Source organism: Arvicola amphibius, chromosome 2 (assembly GCF_903992535.2).
Source record: "Arvicola amphibius chromosome 2, mArvAmp1.2, whole genome shotgun sequence".
In the NCBI taxonomy this organism is placed as follows: domain Eukaryota; kingdom Metazoa; phylum Chordata; class Mammalia; order Rodentia; family Cricetidae; genus Arvicola; species Arvicola amphibius.
In genome coordinates this window covers 21,237,051-21,263,009 of record NC_052048.2, presented here as the reverse complement: position 1 = coordinate 21,263,009, position 25,959 = coordinate 21,237,051, and the positions used below count along the sequence as shown (strand labels likewise).

Here is a 25,959-nt window from a genome sequence, read left to right as displayed (position 1 = left end):
CGGCCCGGATGTGAAAGCCCCCATTGCTGAAGAGCAATCCTGAAGCCACACACACCATCCCAACCTAGAGCATCCCAGGACCTCTCCAGCTCTCCTGACAGGGTGCAAAGCCGGCTGAAGGGAGAACAGACCCCGCAGAAACAAGAGTCTGAATCGAATCTCCTCTGTAGTCTAGAGCTCTCCAGACAAAGGGCAGGGCCTAGAAGGCAGATCTTAACCTGTGTTCTTCTCTGGCTATAGATCTCACTGGCTGGTCAGTAAGCCATTTTTTAATGTTCCTGCCAGGAGTCCCCCCCGCCAAGCCCCCACCACGGCTGCAGGCAGATTAGCTTTCAAATGTGAGCAGGGACAAAGCTGGCTCAGAAGACTTAGCTCTGCCCGATGGTTTTAGCCTAGCTTCAAAGCTTCCTTACTGGAACCAAACAAGCAGGCACAGCACAGAGGGAAAGGGGGTTGGGGGCAGCATGCGGAGGGAAAACAAAGTGTGGCTCTAAACCAGATTACTCACAACAGCCTGCAGCCAAGTGACACAGTAAGACCTGCTATGGTGGTCACGGTCTCTTTCTCTCCCTAACTTCTCCTTTCCTGATCATCAAGCTCCTATCCACCCCTCAAAATCCAAGTGTAACTTGCTCAGCTTTGATATCTTTGTAGTTGGTCTCTACTAAGCAATATTGCCCTACTAAGCAGCTCTATTGAGTGCCTGTCTTCATACGTGTGTCTGACTCCACAGAACTCTGAGCGCCTAAACAGCATGGCTTCCAACAAGCGCTCAATAAACAACCATGCACACAGGCCACAGGGCATCTATCTGTCCTTTCAATAGAAGAAAACAGAAAACCCACATGATTGATTGGTTACATTCTACAAACTAAGGGGGATGAGGGAAGCCTGAGTCTCTTTTTAAATTCTCTCTTTCTGATAGGAGAAACTTTTCAGAGGAGGGGAATTAGAATATAGCTGGGGGGGGGGGGGGACAAGCCAAGCCAGGATGCTGGGTTCAGGCCTGCAGCTGCCTACCCTAAAATGTTGGGAAAGCGGGCGGCCCCCACCTACACAGATGCTACCCTTGGCAGCCCTGGGTTCAAGTGCTGCACACAGGACAGGACAGATGACCTCCTGATTCCATGACTTCCTGGCCCAAGAAAGCCGATCTGCCCTGTCCTTACCAACTGGAGGCTCCTGTGTGAGGAGCGGGCATTCAGCAAATAGTTGTGGAGTGAGTGAATGGATTCAACAGGGACCCAATACCCTACTAAGCCACAGAAAGCCCGCTGCCAAGTTCAGCCAAGGGCAGCCAAGCCCACGAGGTAGAAGCAGCCAGAGTGTTACTCAGGGCAGGGCTGGCCTGGCTGCGCTGGGTAAGACTGCAGGTCCCAGCAGTTCTTTCTGTCTCATCTGGGACTTATTCTATCTCTTCCCTCCTCCTCCCCAGCCCCTCTTGATTGACAGCAATTGCTGGCTCTGACATGGTTTAAAAATAGATATTAAGACCAGGAAGTTTAATTTTTAATGCTTTGGAAATGAACACAGAGTTGGCATTCTCTCACGGCCACGTTCCAAGGGTCTCTTGGGGTGTCCGCCAGACCCTTCATCTTCCTTCTTGACCCCAGCAGACAGACCTGGCCCCACCCCACCTCCAAAAAAATCTGCTTGTAGCAGCCTCCTGGGGAATCATCCCTCACTCCCGAGCACTATGGGAAATCCCTAAATGTCTCTTCTTATGCTGTCTGCATCACCCAAATCTCTGGCATAGAGAGAGCAGGTGAGGTCAAGTCCCAACCTGAACTTCTTTCTAAGATCCCTCACACTAGAAGGCACCCCACAGATTCTCTCCAGCACTATAGGTCTCCCTGCATTCACTATGTACAGACCTTAGTCCAGAAGCCACAGAGGCCATGCCTGTACAGAATGTATGCAGCTAAAGCAATAGAGAGGACTGGCCTGAACAAAGCACCCGTAGACAGCTAACAAGAGGGTCCAACCTTCAGGGTGATTTATCAGGAGCCCCACCTAGCACTCTGACGGTGGCAGCTCCATGTCTACTGTGTCCTGCTATAGCTGTCACACTCAACACTGTCTCCTCTGCTACTAATTGGCCTTCATAAAAGGAGCAATCCACAAAGAATAGGTTTCCAGAGGGGCCAGGGAGTCACTGCTCTGCCAGCCATGATTTAAAGTGATAGAATACCTCTGCTGGCAAGCATGAAAAGTGACTTATCCTGAGTGGCAATTAGCTTAGCATACCCATCTGCCCCAGTCCCTTCAGCTCGGACAACAACTGGATTCAGATTAGGAGGAACTGAGCTGGGATCTGGATTTGCTGGCCACAGCATGCAGAGACCCCTCTTGCCCACTCTATTGCTCTCGCTCTCTCTCTCTCTCTCTCTCTCTCTCTCTCTCTCTCTCTCTCTCTCTCTCTCTCTCTCTCTCTCTCTCACACACACACACACACACACACACAGGACCCAGAGGTGCATAGGTTGAGAGAAACTTTTAGACTGTTAGACTATAGGCCTGCTATTTCTGTCCATCAAGAAGCCAGAATTCCCTGTGGCCCTAATAGGGCTGCGTATGGATGGAAGGGACCAAGAGGAGAGGATGGCTACATATCCCCCTCCTTTATTCTCCCCATCTATGTCAGGTCCCCAGAGAAGCAGCCCTCCTGGGTGCCCCAGGCTCCCATGGTGCACTGGGCCACCGACCAGGCTAGAACTGTCTGGCTGAAGCCAGCATGCCAGCATGCCAGGAACAGACCTGGACCCCCACCAGCAGGCAGGCGCCCAGCAGCCAGGGAGGCACCTGCCCTTTTCTTAGTAAGAAGGAGGAACATGAACAGCGCAGACCCACCTCCATCCTACCTCAGGTGACATCACAGGACCCCCACCAAGACCACTGCCCTCAAAGCTCCATTCAGTGGTGAGGAAGCAGTCAGCCAAGGGGGGCCTGGCAAGCTCACCAGACTCCTCCAGAGGCTCCACCATATAGGGGGTGTGGCATTGTGTCTGGGAGACTAGGGAAAGCTAGGCCCTGGATCCATTAGAAATATTCCACTGACTGTGTCAAGTTCAACTCTAGTCCTCGGGGAAAGAAGCCTCTGTGGGGCTTTTGAGCCACTAAAGCAAGTGGTGTCTAAGTAACTCTGCTTCCTGGCCCCAGGGGCTGAGTCTGACCTTCCCTCACCCCACTGTTTCCCTTGCCTCCTGCATCCCCCACTCAGGGTGTGTGAGAGCAGCAGCAGAGACCTCCGGGGAACCTTGCCACACCCACCCTCCCATGTTCTCCTCTCACTTAGCACTTTCTTCTGCTCCACCCCTACACTGAGCTGAGAAACACCTGCCTGGAGGAAGCCCTCATGCGGGTATAACATGGTAACATCCCCAGATCCCTCAGACTCCCAGAAACCACTGGCAAATACATAGGCAACTGTCCATTCCTCTTCTGCTAAATTCCCCATCTTTCCTAAAATCTATATTCTATTTCAGCATCTCATATGGTAGTGGCATTTTTAAAAATGTATCTTTGGAACTCAACTCACCATAGCTCCTGGTTCCGAAAATACTACGCAATCGGAAAGTCGGGGGTGGGATAGTGCCACTCTTCCGCCAGGGACGCGTTCCAATTAGGACCAGGCAGTCAGATCTCTAGATTTCTAACTACACTAGGAAGGGCAGACGCATTAACAAACTGGCTTAGAGAAGAACCACTGCCACACTTGTAGAAAAGATAGCATCACTCCTCACACGACAGCTTATGGTGCCAAAAGAGCCTCTATTATTGGCAGCTTTGATACCTAACTTCTCTTCCCCGTTACTTGGGGCTTGGGGAATCCCAACTACAAAACACAATGCTACAATTCACTCCTGATATTCACTCCATTTGGTCGCTTACAAACGTGTTACAGGTCCCTACTATGTTCATGACACAAACCCTAGCCTACAAGGAGCCCCCATGCCCCAAACCAAGCTAGAATCCTTCAGAAGGTATTACGAGCAGTTATACCAACTACAGCCAGCAGGCGGCGAGGTGAAGGTGGCCAGGAGCCTGCTGAGTGGGGGTCACTCACTGGTCAAAAGGCACTGAGCATCTACGCCCACAAACTCTTCATATAATTAATATGTTCAGTGGGGCAATCCAAAAAGTTAGGCTGAAACTACAAGAAAGGAAAGAGAAGGTTCCAGTAAACAACGAAAATAACAGCATTCATGTGGACCAGGACACCAAGGAATCACAAGTACTTGGCCAGCACAGATCCTGGCAAAGGAATAGAAAGAGCAGAAGGCACTGGCCCACAAAGCAGTGACAGAGTCATTCTTAACATTCCAATGGTTCTCATCACCAGAAAGAGAATGAGAATATCTGCCCCGGCTTTCCTAAAACTCCAATCACGTGACAGGTAACATTAATCACCAAAGTCGCCCTCCCCCCACCCTAACCCACCCCCAGCGTGAGCACGCGCGCGCGCGCGCGCGCACACACACACACACACACACACACACACACACACACTGGAACTATCTAGAGGAACCCACCTCATCTCAGACCAGGCTCTCATGAAAAGAAACATAAGCCCTCAGGGGATCAGCTAGGAGACACCCCCAGGATATCACATTGCCAAGGCAGTAAGGACTGTGAGGGAGACCATCCTAACAGCCTGGACTGGAGGAGAAGCCCCAACCTTAAGGGGGCACCGTAACACTCAAGGTCACATAAAAATCTAAGAAAGAATGGAAACCAGGCAAGACTCAGGATTCTTCCTTCACAGCCTAGAGCTTCCCCTTCTCCACGAAAGTTACCTCCTCCACGCACACACCCCAAAAGTTTTTTTTAAGTGGGTCATTGGCAGAAGCTACATACTGCTACCCAACCTCACTGGAGATGTCTTTCTCCTGTCCCCAGGCTCCTTCTGGACCATGCATGGCAGCTGACAGCCTCCAGCCAGTGGCCAGGACAGAGCCTGGGGATGGGCCAAACATCTGTGCTGCGTAGTCTGAACTCTGGTGAAGAAAGGCAGAGGCAGTAGTAAGGATGAAAGAATCCGAAATGAACTTAAGAAGTGTTTGTCTAGTTGGTGTTACTAGTACTTCTTATGCATGCAGAGTCCCCGGTATCACACGTCGGACGGGGTATTTCCAAGCCAGCCTATCCATAGACACTTTCTCTAGAAAAAAAAAAATCATCTTTCATCAAGGTCCGAGGAACCACTGCCTGTTTCCCTTTCTCCCTTCTCATCTTGGGGCCTCCTGGAGCCTGGGAAAGTGTGGCCAGACTGCTGGCTGACCAGTTCACCCAATCCCTCAAAAGCAACAGCCAGTCCCCCGTCCCATGTCATTGCTTCCTCCTTTTCCTGGGAGTCACCAAAATGAGCCAGCGGTTGTGACCTCCACACCTTCCATCCCACTCCCACAATGCTGCAGACTGCTCTCCCGCATTCAGAAGCAATAGAAGAAATTTCGGAAACCATCCGTGTCTCTTCTCCCACCAACGCAGCGGCACAGCTGCTCAAAGTCTGACCCACACCTACTGATGCAGGTACTTCAGCGTGGCTTTTCTTAGGTGGGGAAGGAGACAGTGGCAAACTTTGCCCACCTCCGAGGAGGAGACCATGTGTCTCCTGGAAGACCCGACAAGTTGAAGCCTCCATTCAGCCATGGATTGGGTGGGGGGGGGGGGGGAGAAGGGAGAAGCAAAGGAAGGATGTGATTTTTTTGAAGTACTTACCTTTGAGCAGAAAAGGGAACGATGCAGTAAGGAAGAGGGTATTCACAGTGTGGAAAGCAAGGAGAGGGAGCAACTGAAGACTCAACCTTAAGAACTTACCCAGAATATCAAATTGAAGAGGAACATCATGTACTTCAAGCAGCAGAGGCAGCCCCTGGCCATGTTGCACTTCTTAAATTCTAGGAGGAACACAAAGGACAGGTCCAAGTAAAACACCACGTACTTGCTGCCTTTGGGAGCATTGTACTTGTCAGTCTTAATGCCGGCCTCGGTGTGGCTCTGACCCCGAGAACCCGCGGTGCCGTAGAAGGCGCCAGCCGTGAAGCCGCGGCCGAACGGGCGGCCAGAGGTGGACGGCTTGGCAAAGTCTGAGTCCTTGCTGTCCAAAGATGGACTCCGGTGGATCGAAGAATCCTCACTACTCGACTTCTCCATGCTCACGTCGTTCCCGGGGGGCACGAGGGGCGGGGGGCATTGCTCCCAGAGTGGGACAGAGGGGGCACCCGGGTCGGGCACGGGTTCTGAGCGGGCCGACCGTTGGAGCTTTGCACGCCCCCTCTTTGCACCGGAGAGCACTCGCGGAGCAATCCGCTGCCTCTGGGACGGCGCCCGGCTCCCAGCCTTAGCTCTCTGGCCCGGGAGGGCTCTGCGGCACCGCTCTAAGCACGCTTCGGGGAGCCGCTGGTTCGCCTGCGTTAACTAGGCTTCTTTGGGGAAGCTGCAATTTGACTGCTCTTTTCCAGGCGGCTGCACTCGAGGCCGAAGGGCGCCGGGGATCCAGGCTCTGCAGGCACGCCTCTTCCAGCCCAGACCCAGCCTGGAGCCCTATCACTTTGCGGGCGCTCGGCCTCCCTTGTTCCGCGACTTTGCGGAGCGGCTGCCGGCCCTGGGCTGCCCGGGTGCACCACGGGCAGAGCCTCGGGATCCGCCGCAGCTGCAACCGCTGGGCTTGCCCGGCGAAATCCCAGCCCTGACTCTCCTCCACTCTGAAATCACCCAGAGCCCCTTCCCAGGGTTCTGGGCCCCGCCCCCTGCTTTGCATCCGACCAATGGGCTCAAGGCCTGCCTGGCTCCAGTGGGGGAGCTACCCCCCTCCCCAATGACACAATATCTTTAATAGGATTAGGTCTGCTGTGTGCCTAAACCAGTGTGCCCAGAACTCTTCTAAATGTCAAGGGCTCAGTGGCTGGGAATGAAGCAGCACCTCCACGTGAAAGTACTGGTTTCTTTTGCCCCAGCAAGGGTGATGAGAAGAGGAGGACAGGACAGTTGGAGATACCAAGGATCCAAGAATGCCAGAGGATAGCTCTAGGGGAAAAGGCTGGAAGGGAAAGAAACCCGGCCACTACCAGGCTGGCCGCCGTCCCCCTCTAAACATCGGGCCTGTCCAGTTTGGGGCACATGGTTGGTCTCAAGCAGTACTTACACACGCCTACACACACACACACACACACACACACACACACACACCACGCTTTTGCACACGTGAGAACAGCTACTGCGCACTGGTAGAGGGACCGCAGCAGAGACGCAAGGTGTAGGAAAGCGCCCCCAGGCCTCCGCGGGGCGCGCCGCTCTCCCCGCCCCCTCCCTGCACACACGCAAGCGCGGCTCCGAGAGATTCCTGCAGCTGCGCAAGCCCCCCCCCCCCCCCCGCCTCTGCGTTTCTGAGTGGGACGCCGGGCTGCAAGAGGCAGGTGGTTCGAGTGGGACACTGCTTATGCCAGCAGTAGAGCAAGGTAGCAGTGCTCTTTCTTGGTCGCAGCTGGGTCCTCTTGGAGCCCAAGGTCCCAGAAAAGACTGGACGGATGTGCCTGCCAGGAGAACATCCGAAACAAGCCTTGATCCTCTTATAAAGCACTGAAATAAAGACAGCCTCCCCTGGGTGCGCAGAAGTCTGCATTGCTGACCTGGAGACACCACGGTTTGCAAATGATGAGAAATAGATGACTGGGGACGAGGAGGGGGGAGTCAGGGACCTAGTCTCTCCTTTGTGTGGCTGACTCCCTAGTGCAGGAGCTAAGTTTTACCAGGCTCTGTAATCCCAGAACCCGACAAGGAGCTCAGCTTCTGGAAAGCACTCCAGAGGAAGGGCTAGATGGACGATTCCATGCCCTTCCAAGCGGTAGAGGTGTCTACCCTGGAACCCTCTACTCTCTATCCTGAGCCCCAAGGGGGAGCCCTTGAGGAAACATAGGAGTGTTGCTGCCTGCCCTCTGGGCAGCACAAAATCTAGTTAGGACAGGAAGTTATCCATTACCAAGAAGGCACAGATAGACACAGCACCGTGGCTGTGCAGTGAGGGGGAAAGTCACCCCACCTAGGGGGACTTCGTCTTCCCCTGCCCCCACCCCAGATCTGGAGTGTTGCTCCTCTACAGAAACGGTACTGTTTCCACTCTTTAGGAACAGCCACCAGCAGCAAGCATCTCCCCTGGTGGGCACAACTGTCCGGGGATGTCATCTGCAGAAAAGGGGGCAGATGTCTAGCTGGCTCCTGTGGCAGCACCAAGCAACCTGACAGGAATGGCTAAGGCCTTCTGTCCTCACTCGGCTGCTCGGGGGTACGGGGTTACCCATCTTTCTTATAACATTACTTCTGACGGGAGCATCCTCCAGCTGGACTGGAGTCAGGAGGCCTGCTCTTCCTTGGCAGCTTGCGCCAGCCTGGCTACCATCCCTCCTGTCAGTATGGAGTTCAGGAATACCCAGATGTGTTGCATGTGAAGTGAACCAACAGGGGTGGGGTCGGTCAGAGCAGGTGGACTCTGAACACAAGGGGTATTGCTCTTGTGAGGGAGGTGTCACCAAGGTGTCACCTCCGTGCTAGCCCCTATCTTGTTATCTTCTCCCATCTCTTCTCCGCAGTTCACACCTGCAGCAGTCATACAAGTCTCCCCTGGCCCCTGGGCTGTCCCATCATTGTGTGATTAGAAATGAATATATACCTCCGGGGCTTGGGACCAGAAAGTCAGGTGACAGCAGGCAGGCAAGAGAAGAAGGCTGTGCAGTGCCACAGCTCGGCTCCCCCTGGTCACACTCATCAAAGGTACAATGAAGTCTCACTACGACGCCCAGCTGAGTCACTATCAGACTAAGAAGGGCAAATGCAATTCATCGGCCCTCCCATTCCTTGGGCTGACCCTACCACATAGGTGTGGTGACCATTCCATCTTACAGAAAGGAAATGGTGGGCTTGGGTGTGCTTTTCAACCCAGGTGCCATCCTCTCTTAGATTTTAAGCACTTGCTGCCCTTGGCAATCCTCCAGTCTAAGAAAATCTGAAGAGCACAACAGGGAGCCTGAGATGGCATGTCTGGATGGGTAGGGGGTCATTAAGTTAAAGGATACTGAATTAGAGGGAATAGGAAAGATGGCGAGGTGATGCTCTGGACTGGACAGGTAATCAGCAAAGGCCTGAGGGTCACAAAGAATGTGACAGAGAGAGACGTGCACAAGAATGCAGTAAAGAAGACAGGGAAGGAACCCAATCTTAGGACAAAGCCAGATGGAGCCAAGACACACCCATCCCCTGCCTCTGCCCTCTTGTGAAAACTATCCACTAGTGACAGATGGGTCACTGTGGGCAGATCCCTGGGCATAGATACCAGGATGGATGACCAGGATGAAGGGGATGACTCAGGAGGTCCGTGGAGCTCACCATCCAGCTGTAGAAACCAACCTTCTACCCTGACTCCACCAGTACCCAGGGCATTCCAACAGAATGATGCAGAACCCACAAGGCAGGCTAAGTGAGGAAATATCCTGTGGTCCTTCATTAGACCGAGCCTCTTTAAAGTGGGTGGGGGAATAAGGGCTTGAGTGTGGTCCACTCAGGAAGCAGTGCGAGGACAGGCCAGGGTGTGCACAGGAGCTATGTGTATGGCATGTGAAAGTTGAAGCTATATTCCGCAACTTCACAGGCAGCCAGGCCCTTGACCACCATGGGGCCTAGGAAGCTGAGCCTGGCAGCAGCAGGGAGAGGAGAGATACGGAAAGGCTAGCAGAGGAGGCTGCAGCAGTTCCTTAGATTTGGGGGTGCAGAAGGAGCAAGCAGGTGATGTGAGACCCCTCTCAATTCTCCACACCCTATCAGGTCCAGGGGAGCCTGAAGGCACTGGCTGCCTTTGAGGGGCTCTCTGCATGCAAACAATGCAGACCGCTTTACTTCTCTCCCACACCTATTTTTTTTATGGAAAAAAAAAGAAACGAGTAAAAGAGAAAGAGCAAGTACAGAATTCGCAAAGAAGAGCAAACAAAGTAAATGTGAGAAACCAGCACTCCACATCTCTTCTAACTGGCAGCCATGAGACAAGGGCTTCCCAAGAAATGCCAAGTGCTTTGTGCCTTTCCAGAGTTTCCCAGGCTTTAGGTGAGACAGGGTTCATTCGGTTCTGTCTTCCTCACTAGCCCAGACACCTTCTGGCCCAAGCTGGCTACTCTTGTATGTGACCATACTGCAGCATCTCATACCCCTAACTCTTAACCATACAACCAGAGTTTAGGGGAGACCAAAGTACTGCTTGCTGGGAATCGGAATGAGCAGGCTGGGCAGCGACTGTAGAAATAAAGTATTCACCCCAGGTTCTAAACTCCAAATTTGGGATCTTCTTTGGCTGTAAAAGGAACGCTTTTAATTGGGAGCAAACTTCCCAAGAATGAGTGGCCCCTCGCAGGAGACCCACCTCCCAGATGTCTGCATGAAGATTCACTAGGCAGGACACAGTGACAGGGGCCACTCTCCTATTTGCTAAGGAAATGTGAATTCAGAAGGGAGGATGACAATGACTATAAAGAAACTGGAAAGTGGGGAGCTAAATGAAACTGGGCACACACTGCTCCAGTTATACCAGCTCTCAGGAGACTAGGTCAGGACTGCAAGTTCCAGGATAGCCTGGGCTACACTGCATGAGTGGGAGGGAGAGTGGATGAAGAGACAGAGGTAGAGGGAGGGAGGGAGAGAGGGAGGGAGGGAGGGAGGGAGGGAGGAAGGGAGGGAGGAAGGGAGGGAGAGAGAGAGAGAGAGAGAGAGAGAGAGAGAGAGAGAGAGAGAGAAGCAAAGGGAGAAAGAGAGAGAGTCTGAAGATACTTTTTTACCTGCATTTTTGTGTGTGAGGTTCCTAAGACTAATGAAGAAAACACATAAGGTTTGTCTCAGTAGGAGGGCTCATAGTTCTAAGAAGGGATGAATTAATTGCTTAGGGCATTACAAATCAGGGCAGGCTACCTCTTCTGGAGAACGCTCCTTGCTCGCTCTCAGCACTTTGTTCATACTGTAATGGCTCACCTGCCTCTTCTCTGGTCTCTGGGCTTCTAAAAGACAACAGCACTTACATCCTGGTTATTGCACGCACGCACACACACACGCACACGCACACACACACGCACATGCACACACACACCTCCACTGCCTGTCACAGTGACTACCACATGGTAGCTACTTAGGAAAAAAGGAAGGCTACCATGCCCAAGCTGGACAGTTGGGCTCCAAGTTCACTCTCCAAAAGATGGGACCCAAGCCAAAATCTATGGAATTGTTCCTGGAAGGGAGGCTACCTGAGGACATCAGCCTCAGATGAAGCAGCCTAGGAAACACCCAGCAAGTAATGGTGTAAATGTCATGATGTTAACTGATGTGCTCAGGGCAATCACCCCAATATATGGCATGTCCTTGAATGGACAGAGAAGCAGGCAATAAGTTTAACCAATGGGTTCACAGAGACATTCTGGAAGATGAGTCCAGAAACAGGAGGGTGGGAGAATTAAAAGACACAGGAGCAAGACAGGACAAGGGTGCCCTTGGCCCCTTGTTTATGTTGGGTGTACAGAGACTTACAGAGGGGCTCCAAGGGCAGGGCAGACAGAACATCTCTGCTTGTAACTTGGTTCCAGGAACTCATGCGAATGCAATTGTATTATATGCCAGACTTCAAAACTCAAGAACAAAACCACTCTGGCTGGAGTGGAGATGTGCCAGGAGCCTGGCTGCTGATTCAGAGACCCTTGGCTGTACATAAGCACCCCTGACAGGGAAGCATGTGGGTTAAGGCAAGTACTGGTACCTCTGGACGCTCGTCACCTTTGCTCCTGAGAAACAGCACCAGCTATGGACCTGCGCCCACTCCTGACTCAGCCAGGAGTACTGTGATACAGCTTCTGACCATGCAGAGGCACACAGTTGCAGGGACTGTCACAAAGCCAACCTCACGCCTAAAACCAGCTCACAACAAACATCCTTTGGGGCTGAGTTATCTGGGACAAGGTCTGTGAAAGAGAATGGAGAAAGCTTGGTTGTTTCCCTCCTTCTGCTCCACCCCAAGGCCAGGGAACATGTCTCATATCTAGTGAAGCAGCCGTCTGGAGTCACCTGGACTTTAGGCCCTGGTGGACCTGGATAGCCTAGAATAAGCACTCAGACACCCTGTGTCTCAACGTCCCCATTTGTAAAATGAGAGGACAATGCACAGTTTCAAAGCTGCAGGTAAAATCATGGATTCAAGGTAATAAATATAATTGTAACACACACAGAGTCTGGGCCACAACCAACAGTAGCTATTATAGCAAACGGAGTCTCCGTGCCTGTCTAGTTGGGGTGGGTTGAACAGAGGAAAAACAGACACCTCACTACCAACATGCAAGATCCTGTGACTGTGTTTCTAGACTGAGAACATCAGTTTTTCCCATGACAGCTGGTGACACCTGGGTCCTCACTTGGCCCTCACTGATCTTCTGAATCCCAAAGACATATACAAGACTCCTCCTGCCCATCCTCCCCATGTGGCTGCCACAGGCATCTTGGATTTCATATTCCCCACAGAGACCTACTTGCTAAACCCTTCCCCTCTTGATAAATAAATAAGCCGGAATGTCTATCACATTGTCTAATCCAGAAACCCCATCCTCATCCAACTCCATACATCACCAGCTCCCTACCAATTCTAAATCTTACCACAGTGTCTCTCTCCCACTCCTATGGTTCTACAGACACTGCCAGGTCCATGCTTACCTCATGGCTCACCAGAGGCCTTCACACCCCACTCCAGGCACATCGGCTCACCAAAGTCTCTCGGCTTTAACCTCTGCAGCGGTGTTTTATCTACTCACATGCTAGTCACGTGCTCATGTGTGCAGACACGCATATGTAAATGTGTTTGCGATTCTCCTTTTCTAGGATAACCCAAGCTCTTGGAACAACCTTTAAGAGCCAGGCATGGTGGTACACACTTGTAATCCCAGCAGGACTGGCGATCCCAGGAGATGGAGACAGGATCAGGAGCTCAAGGTCAGCCTTGTCTACATACAGAGTTTGAGGCTGCCTGGGTCGCATGAGACCTTAAAGGTCCAGCCCAATGGACCCTGCCTGCCTCTCTAAAGCTCTGGCAAATGCTAAGCTCTGTTCTCCTCTCCTCTGAGCTTCTGCCCATGCTGTTCCCTCTGCCTGGCTGCCCTTCGCTGTCCTCTCTTCAGTAAGTCTCTGACATCCTCCACAAAGGTCTTTTTTTTTCCTGGCTTTCTGGGTCCCCTACCTGCCATGCTAAGCTCCCTCCCCACCATTATATTCTCAGAGCACAATTTGCCTGTTTCTTCCATAGTATTCCTCACAGTGTGAGAGTGTGTGTTTCTCCAAGTGACAATTTCCTGGCTGATTCTCTCCCATGAGATCATAAGGCCCAGAGCACCAGAGACTGATCTTTCCCATTGTTGCACAGCCAGCACCCAGGACTACGGCTGACCCACAGCTAGCCTGGAAACTAACTGATGAAACACATCCACAAAAGTACAAGGGCATGCAAAAGGAGGGGCTTGTGGGAGCCTTGCACTGCTCAGCGCTGCGTGCTGGTTATCTGTATGACCAACCCCCAGTTCCTCAACTACAAACCATGGATGCTGAACCGCTGGATTCTCCATGGACCTCTGAACTCTGATGCCAGGTGCATGCCTTACATTTTGGAAGTAGGCAAGGGATAGACAGACAGAAGAGCATCCTGGGAAGGGAAGTGCTGGGCAAAGTGGGCATGGAGCAGAGGTGGGGTGCACACCGCATGCTGGCTGAGACTAAGGGGAAGAAGAACGTACCTGAGCGGAAAGTGAGACTGGAACATAGGAGGCCAGGAGGGCAGCAAGAATCTGCACATCCCCCGCCATCAGCTCTACCCACACTTCTCCTGGGCTATAGTCCCAGCCAATCACTCTCCCTCTCCTCCTGGCAGCTCCCTGACCTGAAACCTCATTTCCTTGGCACCCGGACTTGCTCATACCCACAGTCCAGGGGGCAGCAGCATGGTCAAGGTCATGTGTCTTGGCCACCCCCGGAGACTTCAGAATGAATGCACTACAGTGTTTCCTGGTCTTCAACCTACCCCCTAGTCCGACCTGCTGAGAGCAAGCATCCTCTTTGGACACACTAGCACTCAGCCCCTGAGATATTTTTTTTTTTTTTTACAGAAGAGCCCCCAGCCAGGCCCACCTTTCATTCCCAGGCCAATCACCACCCCCATTAGATCCTGTAGAAACGCCTGGTGCATGGGGCATTGTACTGGACAGGCAGGTGGACCTGCAGCCCCACACATGACTACACCGGGCCATTCAGTCCCAGGAAGCAGAGAAAAGAGAAAGCAAGCATTTGTTATTAGTACTTATCGAGGAGGGCAGGTGGCTTCGGGAAGATGAGATAAAGCAGACTGCCCGGCACAGGCAAGCGTGATGAAGCCTGAGGTTTATTGCCATGCACCAGCAAAAATTTACTGACCCAGCAAATCCAATATTCCTAAACCACTCCGTGGAGAACACAAACTTGCTGGCTGGGACAGTGCTCTCTGACCCAGCATCCAGCCCGCCAGCAAGCTGGTCTTACAGCTAGGACCCTTCCGCTGACTCCAGGAGCTAGGGTCTCCTGTTCCTCTTCCCTGTCTCCCTCCACTGTACCTGGAGGCTACAGGGGGAGACAGAGCAGAAGAAGCACGTGGCAACGTCCTAGAGTTAAGAAGGTGGAAATGTGCCCAGATGTACATCCTGCTCAGAAACCATCAGAGGGAGTCATGGGAACACCCACTAACAGTACCCAGAAGAGTAGACCGCCCTATTGCATGTCTGATGACTCACAAATGCCACAGTGCACAAGTCCCTTGGTGCTCTCAGGACCTCCAGGGTCACCCTAAGAAACAAGGCATAAGCAGGGGCTATTTATCACCTGGTTTTTTCCTCTCTTCAGGCTGGTTCAACTTGCTGAAGGTGCCCTCAGCTGGTACCCAGCCCCCACCCCAAACCTCCAAGCATTTTTTAAAAATTTTTTATGATTTATTTAACTTTATTTATGTGCATTGGTGTGAAGGTGTCAGATCCCCTGGAACTGGATTTTCAGACAGTTGTGAGCTGCCATGTGGGTGCTGGGAATTGAACCTGGGTCCTCGGGAAGAGCAGTCAGTGCTCTTAACCACTGAGCCATCTCTCCAGCCCCAACCTCCAAGCATTTTTTCTTCATGTCAAGGTACTAGTGAAAATGGTCACAAGCCACACCCTCTCCTCAGTGGTACCCAGCCATGACCCACTACACGACACTTCCTCAAAATATGCCCAGGATGCAAAGTTCTGTGCACACGTGCCACCCTGAAGGCAGAGGCATGCATGCATTCCCTGCCACATGCTCCCTCCCTGTTACTGCCCCCCACCTGCCAGGCTTCTGCCTGCTCCCTGCTCCTTCTTATCCACCCTACCATGCTAGCCATTCTTTTCCCAGGGTGGAGCTCAGAGGAGTGTATCAACTCACGATCTCCACCGGCTCTCGAGGTATATAAACACAAATGCCTGAGCTTGTCATTGGAGATCCATGCTGTACTGTCAGCCTTTACTTCTACAAGGTCCTGCCTATGTCCTACTCTCTGACAGCCCGAGCTTCTTGCTTTCCACCCCCAACTCTGGGGCTCCACATTTGGCTCACATGACTGCCCAATGGCAGGCTCCCCCCACCTCTGCCTTTAGCCACTGTTTCAAATGTCATTATCATCAGTGAAGGACCCCCCAACACTGAGGGCTCTTCTCCCTCTGAATCTCTCCTTTAGGCACTCTTTTTATTATGACCTGTATTGTGCCTATTTGCACAAATATCTTTTTTCCACATACAAAACCCAAGGAAACTCCATACAAGAATAACTCATCCCCCCAGCTTGGCGGATGGTACACACTTAAGCCTGGAAGGACATTGACTCCCCTCCCCCACAGCACACAGAGTCCCAAAACCTTGCCACTCGGTCATCATACACATTCGAGATACCCACAATACTGTCCACTGCCTGGCTGGTGTCTTTACCTCAATGGAGCCCCCACCATCCATCCTCCCCTCTGAAGGCTATCCATCTATAGTCACCGTCCAGATTCAGCCATCTCCAGAAACTATAAAAGAGCTCAAATGGCCATCCTGGACTCCAGGAGCCTCTATTACTCATCTCTCAAGCTCCCACCTGAAGAGGTGCTTCCAATATCCTAGCCCATGCTCCTCCCCTCCCCTACTGGGGCCAGAGGAAAGGCGAGCCACACCCATGATGGGCTGGACCCAGCAGGGACAGGCATTGAGCAATCACTTCCCTCCTCCCTCCTCCTACTACCTAGGCCTGCACAGGACTCAAAAGCTTTGATCTATCCACCTTTCTGTAAGGGCATGGTCTACCCCGCCCCCGCCACACCCGCCTCCTGAAGCAAGCATACCAAGACTGAGAGCCAGACAGAAGAATTGGTACCCTAGTTCCAGTTCAGGCTATTCAGACAGGAGACTTGTAGTTCTCTGAGCACAGGGCATGGAATGAATGAATGAATGAATGAATGAATGAATGAGCACACTTGTATTTTCTCATCCATGAAATCGAGCTGGGTGTGATCATGGAGGACAGATGATCTGGGACATTCTCTTATCTACTAGAAAGCACTATTCTCCAGAACTGCCCATCCACACTCATGCTCCAGCTGACCAGCACACATCAGAGGAGTTTGACAAGGATAATTAAGACCCACTGAGTTGATTGGTCACCGAGGGATTCCTCAGCACCCAGAGAGTGCCCATCCTGGGTTCATCACTACAGGTATCACCAGGGAAGATCCCTGCTCCATCTGTGTCTTGGGAAGAACAGAATGAGTGGACAGCTGATGTATATAAACGGGGTGCTGAGAGGTACTGCTCAGAGGAGAAAGCCTTAGGAAGAAATGGGGCTCTCCTGACATCCTAGCAGGAGGAAGACAGAGGAGGGGGAGACCCAGTGCAGAGACGTCCTAAGCAAAAGCCACATTTCCGTGGACTAGTTCTGGTTGTTTTTTAAAGGGATTTTTATTTTCATACTTCTGATTATATCTGATCCTTACACCAGACCCCTGAAAGATAAGCAGGAAATGTGTTCCCAATTCTAAATGAGAAGCCAGTTCATAGAGCTGGGTAGAACCTACATCTCCTGACTTCTGAAACAGACCCAGCAGCTTCATCTGAGACTAGCGCAAGGCTCTGTGCTTTCGCACACGGCTGGCCCAGACTGAAGCATACTTCAAATCCGCCCTGCACACACAGATGGATGGAGGAGAGGAAAGGAGCAGGGGGGAGACAAGCAATCCTCCACCAGGGTTACCAAGCCAGGACGGTCATGAAATTTCCATCTGCAACCTCATGGGACACGCATGCCCTGTCTATCCTGGGAAGCACACCGCTGTGTGCCCCGACCACCAGCGTCGTCACCTTCATCCAATGCTCCCTCTGCCCTTTCACACTTCACAGACCATGAACACTGAGACTTTGCCAAATGAAAGCAAAGCCAGGCCCTGCCCTCCAAAGCCATGACCCAGCAGAGCAGAGATCATAAAACAGTGGTAGACTGCAAAGTACTTACCAACAGCCCATAGGGAAAGCCCTGATCCACAACGCTTACCAGTGGCCACCACAGCCAGTTGCAAACAACCCGTAGTTTAACACCAGCTGGCAAATTCTGATTACTTACTATGAAGATCTCAACTGGCAGCCTAAGCTGCCTCCAGCAAACTACTGTAAGAAACCTATTCTCTTCCCTCTAAAAGAAACCCAAAGGCAGGGAGAGGAAACCCCAGTCCTGTTCAGGATGAAAGTCTCTGTGACTGGGGTTTGGGGCCTAGTGACGCAGGCTGAACACGGCACAGGGAAGGCAGGGTGGGGAGCTTTCACAGTCTGCTCGGGCCTCCTCATAGAGACCTACCCACCCCAGAAAGACAACTGCACTGATCTTGTCCCATGAGTCACACCAAGTCACATTGCCTTGTGCAAAACCCTAACTTCCCACTGCTCCCAGAGAACAAGATGTCGCTCTTCTAAGACTCAGTGAATCCCTCTCTCCCTTCTACCCCCCCCCCACTCTGAGCACAGCACACATTCTCCTCTCTTAGGGCCTTCACCCTAGGTGTCGACGCTACCTGAGCAATCTTTCCTCAGATCTCTGCACTGCCGATTTCCCTGGTCCCCTAACCTTCTTTCAGACGTCTCCTTCTCCAGGACCTCCCAAGCACTCTGACCTTGTGCTGCTTTCTCCATCCTATTTATTCCCTAAACACAAGGGAACTTATATTTTTTTACTATGTAGATTTTTTATGATGCTGCCACCCACTAGAAATGGCCTTAAGAAGGGCAGGGATTTGTGTCTGTCTCATTTACTGCTATATTTCCACAGCCAAGAACAGAGCGTAACGTGTGGGGGTGGGGAGTTGGTACATTCTTCTGCACGAGTGAATGAAGGCAGGCAGACCTTAGGGTGGTTTCCCATCTTAATTTTCTTAGAGGAAGCAGCTAGGGTGAGGGAGCCTCCAGATTACTGCCTGCCCAGTAGAGAAACCAGTAGAGAACCCTGATGCCCTGGCCCTGCCATTGGGACCTGGCACAGGTACCGGCCGTCCCAACTCTGTACTTCACTTACTCTTCATTTAGGCTGTAATGGGGCTCAACATGGCTAACTCTGGGCTGTAGAGGGGATCAGGGAGAAGACCAAACAGAATGCCAAGCCTCAAGGCTTCTGAGCTGCAGTGGAAGATCAGGATTGAGGTTTTCCCTTACAGGGTCTAGGGAAGATGAGTCCTTTGCACCCCCTGGGCACCAGTTAAATGCCTCCAGGAACTTCAGACCCCCATTCCCTACTCTGAGACAAGAAACCCCCAAATGTGCTCCACCCCAGTGGTAAGGGCCGAATGGCTGCCCCATCATGCCTCGGGCAGGCTCCCCACATGCAAGGCGGACAGCTCATATTGCTATTTTAAGTTCTGCAGGCCCAGCTGCAGCACGTAGCCACAGCAGGCGGCCAGCCTGGGTAGGAGCTAGAGAAGCCAGCTCACTGAGGAGGCCGACTTGGGAGCTATGGAGGGACTGGTCCTCCCCTTACACCAGCACTCATCACAGAGTCCAGAAACCCCAGGCCACACCTCCTAACCTACAAGTCACAGGAACAGGAGTCAGGAGCTGCCTTAGGACACCCACATTCCATCTCTGAATGTGACTCCAGTCACCACAGTAAAAGGACTCCTAGCCCCACCACCCTACAAAGCCCCAGAGTTTCAACGAAGAGAAAACCAACACAGCACCTATTTCCCTTGTCTTGACAATAGTCAGATAAAAACACAGCCCCAAGGGATGACTTCTGTGCTCCCCGAGAATGACTCCCCTCCCTCCCTCACCATGGGATCCCTCCCTGCACTGGGTACATGCTGGTTACACACTGGCACACTCAACAAAGATGTGTTGACTATGACTAAACCCATCCTAAAGTCAAAGTCTAGAGAAGAGCTTCATCGTCATCATTTTAAAGACATCGCCACCGACCTCACTGGACACCAAGACTAAATAAAGGCCACAGAACCGAGGAACCAATGGAAGTTAGCAATGAAACCCTTCCCTTCGTGGATCTCAGCACAATTCCAATGATAGCCCTCTGTACCACATGGCGGCCATATTCCAAGCTGCACACCACCTAAAGACACCCAAGTAATTGGAAGCTGGCTTGAGAAGGGATGGAGAAAGAAGGCATTCTGGACACAAGCTATCCCCACTCCAACCTCACGCTGCAGGACATCAGCAAAATCCCCAGGGCGGGACAGGTCACACATGCCACCAGAAGCATCCTATAGTTCTAATTGCCCCGTTTAAGCAGCATCAGCACCAGCAAGAGTGGAAGAGATAGCCAGCAGGTGTTGTAATTAGGGAGCTCTGGGACCTACTTCCCTGTCACCAGCTACCTCAAGTCAGAAGCGGTCACCCACACCTTAAAGAAATAGACTCACTCTCTGGACTGAGGGAACAGTCCTTGTATTCTCCCTTCCCTGTCTGAGCTTCAACCTATCCAGACAGAGTCTTTTAAACATATCTGCTAACATTTTACAATTTTACAAGCAATGACAACAGCTTTGTGTATAGGAAAATTGGTGCTGGGCATGACCCTCAGAGTACCAGGGTAACTGCAGTAGACACCATCACTCCTAGTCAAAAAGACTTGCACCTGAGGCCCGTCACCTACTAGCCAGCATCCTCCGCCTCAGAGTCCGAGGCCAACTCTCTCCACGATGCAGAGTGCTTTCTAAGCAGTTTCTCTAATTGTGGTTCCCAAGCCACCTCTTTTAGAACCTGAGAGTCACACGTAGCATGCCAATTCCTGACACATGCTGCTCCCACTAAGCTGGAATATCTGGAGACTGGACCCTGACACGGCCACTTCGTTAAAAAGACTTTCCACTTCTGGGATTCTAAAATGTGCTCCCGTTTGAGGGCTGCTGCTTAGAAGGCTGCCACCTGGATCTAGATCTTCTGGATCTAGCTGGCTCTTTCCTCCCCTCCCCACATATGCAGGAGCTATGAGCCACCACCTCTAGCCAGCCTTCTCCAGACACAAATGGCAGGACTTCCTCACTGCAGCCCTCAATCCCTCTTCTCAGGGGGTTTGCATGCAAGGACCAAAGCAACCTCAAGATATTTGTCAGCCTCCCTGTATGACTTGGATATAAAAGTCCTCGAAGGACTCATGGACTTGGACAATTGGCCCTCAGCTGGTGGCACTGTCCTGGGAGAAGACTGTGGAACCTTTGGGAGATGGGGTCTAGCTGGGAGACATGGGGGTCATGTCTCATTCCAGCCCCACCTCTCTACTTCCTGACTGAGGATATTATGTAACCAGCCACTCCCATGGTGGACTTCCTTATGTTGTTTCTTTCAGGTACTGTAAGGGACATGACTGCCAAAGTAATTGCTCAGCTCTAGCCCCTAACTGTGCTGTCTCCCAACCCCCAACTTCCCACTCCCACCCCGACCCAACTCGCCCGAGGACCATCTTAGGGCTCTGCCTTGACCTCTCATTTTAACATACATGCTAACCCCTAGCAACATTCTGCAAAAGAGATGAGCACAGATGGTACCCAACAAAAGCCCCAGACAGCTTTCAACCTGATCCGACATCATCCATCTATAGCCACACTGCTGATTCCCCTCCTTCTGCCTCTGATGCAGCTCCATACTGGCTTCAGTGATGATCAAATAGTTTCACTAGGCTCTCTACCAACCAGCCCCAATTCTCAGCTTCAATCAGCCCACTGTCCCTTGGCATGGAGGTTCCTCGGGCTGATGACCCAATTAACGGTCGTCCTTGTAGCCACAGCTCCTCCTGCATTAACCCTAGGTAACTGACTGCCTAGACAGCCCAAGAGGGCACAGTGACTGCAGGTAGAGGCACTAATCAAGTCTCTTTTAGCATCTACCACACCCTCATCATGTGCTGCTACTCAGTAAGGATGGATGGATGGATGGATGGATGGATGGATGGATCCAACTGTTCTAATGCAAATGCTAATGAGTAGGAAATCACAGGAAGAAAGGCAGAACTGGGTAAGCAACTCCTTCACTTAAGGCCAACAACAAGGTTTACACTCAAGAGTGCCATGGTCAGCTGGGCAGTGGTAGCACACACCTTTAATCCCAGTACTTGAGAGGCAGAGGCAGGCAGATCTCTGTATAGCCTGGTCTACAGAGCTAGTTCCAGTATAGCCAGGGCTACACAGAGAAACCCTATCTCTAAAAGCAAAGCAAAAGAAGGAAGGGAGGGAGGGAGGGAAGGAGGGAGGGAGGGAGGGAAAGAGAGAGAGAGAGAGAGAGAGAGAGAGAGAGAGAGAGAGAGAGAGAGAGAGAGAGAGAGAAAGAAAGAAGAAAAATGTGGCATGGTCCAAGGTCCCTGGGGTGCACTAACTACATTTCTGCCTCCCAACCCCCAGAGTTTCCGTCTCCTGTCAGTTTCTAGAATTAGCAAATGAGCAGTTTCCGCATCCATCAGTAAATCACCTCCTGAGCAGAAGCCTGCCTGAGCTGTTGGGATTAATTGAGTAATTAACTTCCCACATCTGCACCCCTTTCTTTGGGCAGGAGGGGCTGGCAGATCAGAGTCCAAGGCTCTAGATCCTATAGCTTCTCCACCAGTTCTACGTCACCAAATCCCCAGTCCACTCCTTAGCACACACTCCCTCCACATAGAGACTTCAAAGCCCTACTATGGCCCTCTAAGACACACAGGCTTCCAACACACAAACACACACATGCGTGCACACCCAGGCACCCATACCAACTGTGGCAAGAACCATTCAGTCAATTTGTATTCTAGCTGTGGCTTGTTTCAAGTTTAGCCACCCATACACATCATGGGACTCTGGATTCAGTCAAGGGAGTGGGTAGACAGAATGGGGGAGGGGAAAGGCAGATCACAGAATTTACAGATGTTCTGGAAAGGCAAGGGAGGGCAGAGGGAAGAGCACAGGAGGTGGAGTCAGAAGACTCAGGTATGAGTCTAGGTTCTTCCTGTGGACAAGTCACTTCATCCCTGTGGGCTTCGGTTTCCTATAGGCAAGGTTGGCTGGCTAGCAAGCCTGCCTCCCCACTGAGTTGTCCCAGGATGCAATGGGCTCATGGTACACTTACTTACCCTCTCCTCCCCTCTCCAGAAATTCCAGAGAACATCCACAGAGGCAGCAATTATATATAATCTGTTCAATCTCTACCAGAATAGCTACGCCACTCCAGAGTTCCCACTACCACAGCTCTTTCTTAGTGAGCTCACCTGCCTGCCTCTGCTGTCTATGTAGAAAGGGTCTGTATGATGCCCAAATCAGTCATATGTGTGTTCAAATCCCGGCTCTGTTCTTAAAAAGTTTCCTCGTCTGAATTCACAATAAATTCCTAACAGTTGGTATCAACATGCAGATATATCAGGGCATGGCCCAAGCTATAGGTAATAAATAGTGGAGAATAATTTCTTTTCATTCTAATCATTGCTGGTCTGTCTAACAGAACATCTTCCTTCCATAGCCTAATTCCCCTCCCGGTGTCAGACTCTCACTGGAAAGGGATGATGTCATAGGCCGGGAGTCCACCCCTTCTCTAGCAAACATTCATGCTTCCCTCAACGGTTACTCCCAGGCAGCCAAAGACCCTGGGCCACCTTTCACTATCCTTCCCACCTCTGCTCTGCCTGTCTCAGCCCCAAACTCCCACATCTGACCACTGCAGCACAGCCAATACCCACTGAAGTACCTAGCACATAGTAGGTTCACAGAGCGTTCAATTCTGGAATTTATAATTGCAGAAGGCTGTAGTCTATAACACTCAGGGTCTGGGTGCTGTGCTCTGTCCCTGTAGGCTGACAGTCCCTGCCTTCACTGGCACTATAGCACACTGTGTCTCCGGAGGTAGAGGACATAGTTAACAGTGCACTGGAAACACCTGTCCCCAGCACCCTTTGTCTGGATTGTTAAGTTCTACCATACAGTGTGGAGACACTTTTTTCTCTTAATTTTAGAGAAACTCAGAGAAATTTTGCACTCAAACTGTGTTAGATATCTCCCAGTCTAGTGCCCTCCATAGCTGAGTGAGAAAACCGAATCCCAGGCACTGGAGAAGCAGAGCCAAGGTCCAATGAAATTCTGTGGCAAAACTGAGAGTTGAGATGTGGGTCTTTCCTCCCAGTCCAGACCACTGACAGTAACCCCACAAAACAGCAGGCTGGTGGTACCCACCATCTCCATCCCCAACAAAGCAGCCTATACGATAAGCACTGCATCCCCATTCGGCAGAGAAGAGGAAGCTTGGGTAGCACACCCCGAGCTGCACAGCTCATTAGCACATGGCCAGCTAGGAAGCCAACCTGCCCCAGGCCACTGAACACAGGGAGATGTCCAGCCCGAAGTCCCACAGAAATCCTACAATGGGTCTCAACGCCAAGTCTACTTCTCTTCCCTTTGCTAAAAATAGCATCAACATCAGCATGGTCACTTAACTAGAAACCCGAGAGACCCTAAACACTGCTACCTTAGCCCTCTGCCCGCACATCTGAGCAAGACTCCCAAGTCTAGAATCACCCTCACCCTCTCCCTGACCACCGTTCCCCGTTCATGTCCCCTAAGCCACCTGGAAACTACCAAACACCCTGTCTGCTCTCCGGCGGGTTCCTTCCACTCCCTCGTTGCCTTCTACAAAAGCCCTTGCAATTGTCTTTCTGATATGAATTTGGTTCCCGATTGTTTCAACTTAAAAATCGTTGCTTTTATTCCAAACCCAGGGAACCTTGAGGACGTTCCCACAGCCTGGCACGTTCTTCCGCTCAAACTCCTATGTGAGCGCCAAGACCCAACTCAACTCCCCTTCTCCTTGCTTGGCTCCTCTCCTCTGACTCCCTTCCGGTTGGGCTAGCCAGGATCTCTGTGATGGTGCTTTCCATGCCGCATGGCCTCTGTGTGCCTTGTGTCTCCTTTTCAAGTCAAGCTCCTTGAGGGCAGGGCACTGTGGTTGCTACACGCCCCTAACTCCCAAGCATGAATGTGCAGATGTATTCAACGTACTGATTTGCTAGACCCTAAAAACTTTCAATGAATGTTTTTGAATTAGTGAAATCACAAAGCAGGACTCAGATTTTAATTTGATAAATGATCATCCTCAATTAACCTACAGAAGAGCCATGTTTGACTTAAGACCCAGTCTCTTTCAGAGAAAGAGTGCGAAGACACTGACGAGCGGGCCATTGCTAGAAGACACGCAGATGACAGGCACTCACACCAACGACGATGAAGATGGGGAATCCAGTTTCAAGAATTCAAGAACCTAAGCTACAGCAACTGAACCAGGGCTGTGATCCAAATGGATTCATGTGTTAATTCTCTCCATTTGCCCAGATCCTTGTTTTTCAAACCAGAGGTTGTGAGCCACTCACAAATTAGCAGAGAATTTTTGGAAAGACAGATCAAATGGATGGTTCTGGATGCTGGCATCTGTGTCCACTGGATCCTCGCTTCTGGTACTGAAGCAGAAGGGGAACGGGGAGGGAGAGACCATGTTCACACAATAAGGATAAATAGCATTCCATGAGCGGCCCGTGAGATGGCTCGGTGGGTGAAGGCACTTTGCTCCACAAGCCTGCTAAACTGAACTCAATCCCCAGAACTTATTTAAGGTAATTAGGGAGAACTGGGTCCACGGAGTTGTCCTCATCCTCTGACCTCCATACATGTGCTCTGGCATGCATGAGCACGTACACACACACACACACACACACACACACACACACACACACACGCAAATAATTGAAAAAAAATCAATAATGACTTCATGAGACATTTTCCCACCACAGCCCTGTGTGAGCACACTGTGAGTGGGTGTGACAAATGACAGAGTTTGGGAAGGGGTCCCTGAGCCTCTGCAGAGACATGCATCACCCACAAGAATCTCAGTGTACGTGGGTTGATGGCCCACTGGAGCGTGTACTTTCCAGACATTAAATTCAAGCTGGTTGCCTCCTGCAGGGCTACACCTGGTCAGGAAGGCTGACCCAGTTGCAGGAAATACCCGGGGATACACTCTCTGAGATGGCAATGAGTTTAAGGGATGTCCAACCGTTAGGCACGCCACGAGAAGAAAGGGGATCATAGCTGTGGAAAAGTGTCCTTGGACCATCTGACCCAGTGGCAGCTGCAGCCTCTGACTAGAAACTGCACTCTGGTGCTTTCCTGCACACGAGGAGAGTGGGGGCCCCAGATCTCCAATGCGCAATATATAACCCAGACTCTCCATTCATGGATCCATCGCTTGATTGCTGAAACAAATCAAAGTTGGCTTTTAAAAAGCTATGACGTGAGCTCGGCACAGAACTACACCTTTGTGATCTATTAGATTACAGAAAACCAATTCCAAAGTGAGCCAATATTTTATCCGTTACAAATTCCACTCAGC

General features: G+C 51.4%; 1 protein-coding gene across 5 annotated transcripts in view; it reads right to left on the bottom strand.

Annotated features, from left to right (window-relative positions):
• Positions 1–25,959, bottom strand: part of Tspan9 (tetraspanin 9) — a 187,265-nt gene that overhangs the window by 71,035 nt on the left and 90,271 nt on the right. For 4 of the 5 annotated variants that reach the window (XM_038318689.2, XM_038318688.2, XM_038318691.2 and 1 more), the window contains exon 3: positions 5,821–5,900. In XM_038318689.2, coding sequence (XP_038174617.1) covers positions 5,821–5,883 — 63 coding nt within the window. In that variant the 5' untranslated portion in view covers positions 5,884–5,900. Of the gene's footprint in view, positions 1–5,820; positions 6,157–25,959 lie in introns of those variants that run through there. The other variant, XM_038318687.2, reaches the window with a different exon arrangement.